Raw genomic sequence first — 8,248 nt, 5'->3', positions numbered from 1 at the left:
AATCCTGATATGATTCATGACTACAAGTTTGTACTATGACTTCTTCACTTCTTGATGTGCTGAATCAACGCTGTTCAATGTACTCCAGTCATCCTACAGTATCATACTACATGTACAATACATTATACACTACACCTGATGTATACATGTACACAGCATGTATTACTTTAGTACATTGTGTATATTGTGCACGTATTCATGCCTAGCAAATCATACTAGTGGGTAGATTCACTACCAGGTATGTACTGCACCAAGATATGTGTGTTATTATCATTATCATCAATATTATCATTATCATATTAGCATTATCATTATAACTGTCATTGTCATTTTCATTTTTATTATCATCTTTATCATTATCATCATCATCATCATCATTATCGCTATTATGTATTAACCACCTCGGAGCCAAAATATAAAATGCCACTACACTAGAGCTGTACACATACAGACTGCTGGAAATTGAGTTGCCAAAAAAAGAATCAGTCATACATTTAGTAATAAAGAGACGTTTGATTATTATACAACCTAAACAAACAATTCTACATACACCGCAAACAATAAAAGGATCCACATTGAATGACAAATATTACTCTACCTCATCAAATACTAAGAATTATTAGGACAAATCATAACAAATAGATACAGATCCAAGCCACATGAATGAGTTTTTGTGGGTCGATGAGTTAATGACTGTCCACATACCTACCAAAAATAAAATGCACAGGGCCTTTAAAGTGGGAGTGGTCAGGAGCCAAGCATTTTCCGTTTCATTGTGACACTGCACTCAAGCACTTGAGTACTTGAGTTTAATTAGCACAAGCAGGTAATACAATACAAGACGAAATAGTACCATTGCAAAGAAAAATTTTGATTGACAAAACAAGCCAAAAAAAAAGATGAAAAATATTAACAACACTACATGCATGTGACCAAAAAGAAGAAAAAAAAAAATACATCTATCACTCTGTAGAGAGATAACTCTGTACTAAAGACCACGGTTTCAATGCATCTACAGTCAGAGCATTATGAAGCAAACTGCAGTCCAGAATGTAAGCGCATGACAATGTTTGTACGCAAAGATGGGTGTATCAGATTACCCGTACACTGCTTAGCATATTTACTATCAGGCCCTTTTCCTTACCTTAAAAGAACTGGACAAAAATAAAATGTTGGAGTAAACATGACCTCCTTCACCAAAAGCAAAGAGTTTTCACTCCAAAGGTTATTTGATTGGATTCCTTCTGTATTTTGTCATTGTGTACTTACATGTCCCCATAGACTCAGTACACAGGCTAACAGGTTCCCGTATGGAACAGGGGTTGTACTGGAGTTCACACGCCCACATGGTCAAAAGGTTCGCACTAAGCAGATGTGCTTCGTAACAACTGCAGTTGGGAGACTTACGTACCACATGTACACACAGACATGCAAGCACGCCTTGATAACATCTAGTTTTACTGTTTTATATAGCCTACTGTGCAAAAGTCATCCAAGTCTACCATATATGTAGGCATACAATTGATCACACTTCTACATTATTGTACCTCATGTATCCAGGATGTTCACATTTTCTTCATATTGATAAGCTTCATACCCTTGACAACATCATATACAGGGTGTACCCTGCATATCTCTCAGCATTTTTTTTTAATCATCCCTATTGCACATCAAAATACTTGTATATGAAATTAGCCACACTCCCCCCCCCAAAAAAAAAAACAAAAAAACCTTCACAGACAGATAAGCAATGCAAATTGTATCTAAAGTGGGAAATGGCAAACTCCTTGGAAAGGAAGAGCACCCATTTCCCCATTCCGTTGCAGTAGTTACAAAATCACAAATCTACCGACTTACAAAGTTGTCTTACAGGTCCCAATTTGCCTAATAAAACAAAGTACACATCATACAAAGAATTTCTTTTCTTTTTTTGCATCATGTGTCATTGATCATTTTGTGTATCATATTTCTGCTTAGTACGAGTTTTCAGTCATACCGCATTTGTCAGTTTGAAGAACGTCTGAAAATAAATGGCAAGGCATGAAAAAATATGCAAAATGGAGGGAAGAATACTGTAAAATGAGGAATGTTTGCGTGCATTTTAATTTCACAAATTTCGCGAGCGCGAAGATTCGCGAAATTAAAATGCTCGCGAAAGTTCTTTTCTACACTATATGCATTGAATGCCAGTGGCAGTTGGCGAAAATATCATGCCGCGAAACAGGCCGTCGGCTCCAATTCGCGAAAAATTCACGCCGCGAATATATCATGTTTTACAGTACTCACGTTGTTGTCCTCCATGTACTTTGCCGTTCTCTCCAGGGTGTTCCTGGCCTTGTCCGGGTTGAGGCGGTCGATGAAGATGATGCCGCACAGGTAGAGGCAGGCACCGAACGTTCCCGTGAAAAGTAGCTCCTTCTTGCCAATGGGGACGCAGCGCTTTGGCCACACTCCAAAGGAAAACATACCTTTGTGCAAAATACAGATAGACTGCAAATATGGAATATTCCGCACTGCGTATAACTTTCACATCCCTGTATTATTAGTACTAAAATAACAACAGGAAATATTTTTGGAAATACTGAAATACATTGCATGTACAAACATTCACCCATCTGCAAAATCTTAAGCAAGTGAAATTTCACGACAGTGCCAAGTACAAAAATAGTTTTCTTTTTTTAAGTACAATGTAAAATGTATGTTGTGGACATTTTTAGAACATTTTTTTTTTTTTTTTTTTTTTTTTTTTTACAGCACATGGCTTCAGCCTTAATGAGGGAGGAAAACTAGGGAAGAGGAAAATGTGCATAAAACCAGAACAGTCACCGTGAGCAAATGTGATTCATTTGCTTCACTATTTCAAGTTCTCAATAATCAGCCTTTCACCCCATAACTTACTAAATAGATCTATGGATGACTGGTGGTTGGCTACCACAACACAGGGCTTGTTGTAGTCCAGGTGGTGTAGCCCTCGCACCTCGGCACGGATCCCGAACAAGCTGTTGGTATTGGACAGAAGCCACGACGCAAACCTGGAGAGAGCGAGGGGGACACAAATTGGCACAAACATTCACTCTTCAAGTATTCATCATTAGTCCATTTTATACACTGGGACAATTTTATGCACAGTGTCACCAGACATTTATCAATATGATGCAGTATTTGGTACCCTGGGGTACCAAATGAAAATTCGCCATTTTGTTGAATTAATTTTTTTTTTTTTTTCAGCGCTGTACCCTGGCTTACCAAAAAATGTGTCAAAATACTTTTTAGTATTATTATGCACAAAAATGTTTTCTTATTTGTGATTATGCATCAATTAATGCATGCAAGTGTACTTCGAAAAAACACCTATATGGTGCTAGTTCATTGCGACGACTTTGCCGTATCCGAATTCAGAATCAGCGTGTCTGAATTCGGATACGCATTATAAATAATGGGCATGAGATGGCGCTATACAACGCGGTACCCCGGGTTACAACGGTACCCCGGTGTACGGCGTGCCGAATCATATATCAGTTTTAAAAGAATACTAAATATTATAAGAAGAAACTTTACAGACAAGAGGATGGGTTAGGAAAACATTTTGTAAAAAGCAGTAGCATTTCTATCACAGTGTGGCATTTCCTTTCACACATAAATACATGTACAATAATGTATGTGTAAAAACCAAACAAGCATTCCAGCCTGAACCATCAAACAGTTTTAAAAACAGATGGGAAAAGTTACAAATACAGTGAGACAGGGCATAGACCCGGAAAGCATGCATGTAGTCGGGGAAAGCTTTCGAGTAGGCCTATCTTTCAACTATTAAACAGGTCAATATTTGAAGTTATCTTTGTGCTGTAAATGTACAAGTTGTATGCCTCACCTTGTCAACTACGTGTACGTATATTCAGTACCGCTATACGACAAAAAGTGCATCAGTGTTCTTACCAAAAGTTCACTGATGATATTTACAATGTAGATATCTCCTTGAGAATAAGTGGTACGATGGCACTGTGATGGGATGGTACGATCGTGATGAGCAAACATGCACATTGTGTCTTATCTTGAGTCAAATTGAGTTATCAGGACCTGTCAGAGCAGAGCACTGATATTTACAATGCAATCTTGCTGATATGTACAACATGTAGTGTACATGTGCCAAGAAGTTAATGATTTTGGTTCAATGCTTCAGTAGTGGTAGTCTCAACAGATAACTACGAGTAAGTGGAAACTCTTCACTGTCATATAAACATCATTGCATGCTCTGAAGCAAACTACAATTGTAAATTCCACAACTTCATATTGTACAAAAGGGCTACATATTTTATGTGTACATGCAATAATTACATACATGTTGTAAATACATTCCCATTTTAAATATAAAGAAGAAAAAAGCCTCATGTGTGTCTGTCCCAACTAAATTAAAAGCATCTAAAGGATGACAATCAGTAGGAATGAGGGGACAACATGTCATACACACGTAGTCTTTGAAGTAGCAATAATGCGAGACTAACCTGTGGTTTAACTTGCACAATGGCACTAAAACAATGTAAAATATTGCTAAATGTGAACACAGTGGGAAAAAAAAAGCTATAAACTCTGATCATTAATAACATTTTTTCCATAACAAGAAAACAACAACAAACATGATCAGGCTATCCACCTTTCAAATTGTTACAATACAGTTTAACTTTGCTCAAATTTGAAATACAAAACACATTACCTGACATTAAAGGCGGGCTCTGTAATGCTGAAATACACTATAGTTGGTCTCTAATCCAACATGTACATTAATGTGTATCTTTACTTCATTGAAGTTCATGGAATATACACATGTAAGGCACCATACTTACCTCAGATACAAGTCTCAGTTGATAGAGTCATAAATGCATCATGTTAGTGGGCGAGCTCATGAAAAATGCCTAATCTTGTACATTGTAATGATTAAAATAAAGATTAAAATAAAGAGTACAGGTACATGTATTATTTAAAAAAATCTAAAAATCTGATGACATAAAAAGTCATCATTTATCATCTCAGGTCTTTAGAAACTTAACTTTACAGGGCAAGTTTCACTGCAATGCAAACAGTACTGAGTTGGGATTCAATTGAGGTGAAAGGGATTGACATCATCATAGTGTCTAAAATCATGAGAATGTGAAAGATACTTGTAATCCCATTGTAAATCAGAAACAAAAGAAAAGCACTAACATGCATACTTGTACAGCTAGCATACTGAGTAGTTACTGTACTACATGTAATATTTTAGACCCCATGTTGAAATACATTGCCATTGTTGTACAAAAGTGTACACTGTATATTCTCTTCAATACTAAAGTATTTTTTTTCTCACCTACAGTTGTATTTATATGGTATTTTAAATAACATCTCACCCAATATCAGTTTGATTTCAGCTTTTTTCAATGTTTTGTTTTGTTATATCCCTTTGTACATTTACAGTGCATGCACCTTTGTTTTGTGCCTTGTTCATAAAAAGATGTGCTAATCTTATAGCCAGGTTCTGTAGCAAAACAATCAGTAGTACATTACAGACCTTAGGCATTCTGCCAGAAATCTAAAGTCCAACTCTCAGCCACCAAAGAGAGGAAGGCAAAGCGTATTACACGTATTATCTTGCGAGACTTGTGCTTGGCATACATATGTACATTTGTAGCTGTAGTTAGCATTATATTCGAGATCCTACAAGGCAGGCAGGGAAAAAAAAACAAAACAAAACAAAAAAACAAGACAAACTGGAAGGAATGCAGTGATATGATGCTTGTTTTATGAGGTGGTTCGAGTGATGGTCCGATCAGATAATCAGATTGGCAACTTTGGGCCCGCAGTACCTGTATGAATGGGGGGGGGGGGGGGGGGGGGTGCACTGTCAGTTTCATGTCTGAGCAGATGTCCGAAGTTCAAACTGCACAACGTACACAGCAAACTGACCATGAGAATGTGTTTTTGTACAGAGCAACAATGCCAAATATCAGTGGCAATGGACAGAATACCAATAATGCAATATGCAATGAACTTCAAATTCACACAAATAATTTGAGACACTGCACTCTGCAGGCTAATACTACAGATTTGCAATTTTGCTTCAGTTTGGTCCATTCAAAATTGAACACTGAAAATGTCAGCTCTGATGTGAATTGCTTTATAGTGCTGAAATGGGCTTCTTTTTCCTCTTCTGCTTAATCTGCCTCTTTTAATCCCAACTGATAGATACAAATGTACACTGTACAGTGTACTGAAGAAGTGAACAGAGCGGTGGTAGCAATCACTCAAAACACATACAATGCAGACCTCAAACGCTCTACAGTGTGAAATAGTAGATGTTAAAAAAAATATAAAAAAAATCAAGTGTTCGTGTCCACAGTCTACAAACACTATTCAACATGCAACTGGTTCACAAAAGAAAGAAAAGCTAAAACAGTAAATAAAAAATGCAAGAAAATAATGCAGAACAAAAAAACATAAAATTCTTCCGTCGAGATGTTTTCATTGCAACTGATTGACAAATTGCCTTACATCGACGTAAATAAGCACTGAATTGATCAGTGTTTTTTAGTAGTAGCCATGATAAAAAATCATGGGCGTACATACTCGAGCAGGATTCGTCTTGTCGTAGGTTCGAATCCTGCTCGAGTATGTACGCCCATGATTTTTTTATCATGGCTACTACTAAAACACACTGATCAATTCAGTGCTTATTTACGTCGATGTAAGGCAATTTGTCAATCAGTTGCAACAAAAAAAAAAAACATAAACTGAAAGAAAAAAGGAAAGTATACAATATCTGGACATATGTACATGGGCAACCTGGAGTGGGACATGGATGTGCTTGCGCTGCATCATTTTGATCAATGTGCAATAAAACAAATCAATTTCCAGACACAGCTACTGCCTCTCTGGAGATCTATGTAGGCCTACCTGGATATCAATACAAACACAAACTAGATGTTGTTAGTATCGTACACGTGTAACGCAAGCTGCCCATAATATCCACCACAACACCGCTCAAAATTTGCGACATGTAGAAACCTATGCTTTTGTGCACGGTCGGACCTTGGCACAGGAGGTCAAACCTTGATGGTGCAGGTGCTGAAAAGCGTAATTCATGAATGATCAAAACAATGAGTGCAAGTCCAAATTATCACAGTCCCAGATTCAAACAGATTGTTAATACCTCAGGTTTGTAGGGTCACGTGGCCTTGGAAGAGACAAGATGCAAACAATCACAGAGTAGATCGAAACCAATGTGTAGTACAAAATCATTTTGGCGTAGTATTTGAATGTGCTGCTCAATTCATAGAGCAAAATCAGTGAGAGCAGCACACTGATCACAAAGATCTGAATCCAGTCAAGCTCCATTGTCCCTTCCACAGAGAGTCTGGCTTCTTGTTCTAAAAAGTTACTGCTCAGACTCAGAGACTATTATTGTATTCCCACACATAAGGCCAAAGGGCTTTATCTATAAAATCGTCTGATTGTCAGGATTTCCCATGGGTAATTGTTCTGAAGGCGTAAGGCGATGTTTAACACTCCATACCACCCGGTTTTGCTGTGTCTTGTCGTAGACCCTGACATGAATGTTCTGTACATAGTCCGGTTCTACAGACAGCAGAGAACTTGAGCCGGGCCGTGTTACCGAGGTCCCCGTCCGAGATGGTGTGTGTGTGTGTGTGTCTGTCTGTCCTCGTACAGTACGTAGGCACACATGTGATCACGCGCTATCACCGTCACTCAACCTTATCCTTGGCCGGCCATCTCTGCTGTTACGGGTTAAAAGAACATTTTGACGTTTCTTGGAATTAAACACACACCAGAGAGAATCACAAACTGGACAGAGGCAGGGAAATGCACGTAAAAGATTGTGCAATTTAGATCGTGCAGATGGATTGATCCACCCCGCTATGTTCATCTATAGCAGCACTAGTTCGATCTCAGCTCATTAACAGTCCAGCTACACTATGTGCACACGACGATCAACGATCCATGATCGTACGACGGTCGCGACGACTCTATGTACCGCGGTACGGTCCGTACGTGTGAACACTGTCGTCTAGCCAGCCAGACGTGCTCGAGTCGCGTCGCATAAAATCGAACACTTAGCTGGAGTATGGAACGCTCAGCGTGCATGCTTTACATTTCATTATGAAAATAATGCGTTGATTCTCCCAAAGACAAAGAAAAGCGATCAAACATGTCATGTATTACAACATTATAGATTAGCTATAGCGGATAAGAACAAACA

General features: G+C 38.2%; 1 protein-coding gene across 1 annotated transcript in view; it reads right to left on the bottom strand.

Annotated features, from left to right (window-relative positions):
- LOC140240573 (1-acyl-sn-glycerol-3-phosphate acyltransferase alpha-like) overlaps nt 1-7,365 on the bottom strand; it is a 13,217-nt gene extending 5,852 nt beyond the window's left edge. The window contains exons 1-3 of the mRNA XM_072320333.1: nt 7,181-7,365; nt 2,899-3,032; nt 2,287-2,468 (exon numbers count right to left, since the gene is read on the bottom strand). Coding sequence (XP_072176434.1) covers nt 2,287-2,468; nt 2,899-3,032; nt 7,181-7,365 — 501 coding nt within the window. The remainder of the gene's footprint in view (nt 1-2,286; nt 2,469-2,898; nt 3,033-7,180) is intronic.
- Nucleotides 7,366-8,248: the final 883 nt, after the last annotated feature.

This window comes from Diadema setosum, chromosome 17 (assembly GCF_964275005.1).
Source record: "Diadema setosum chromosome 17, eeDiaSeto1, whole genome shotgun sequence".
Classification (NCBI taxonomy): Eukaryota; Metazoa; Echinodermata; class Echinoidea; order Diadematoida; family Diadematidae; genus Diadema; species Diadema setosum.
Note: the sequence above shows the minus strand (reverse complement) of the source record. Positions and strands in the feature narration are given on the sequence as shown.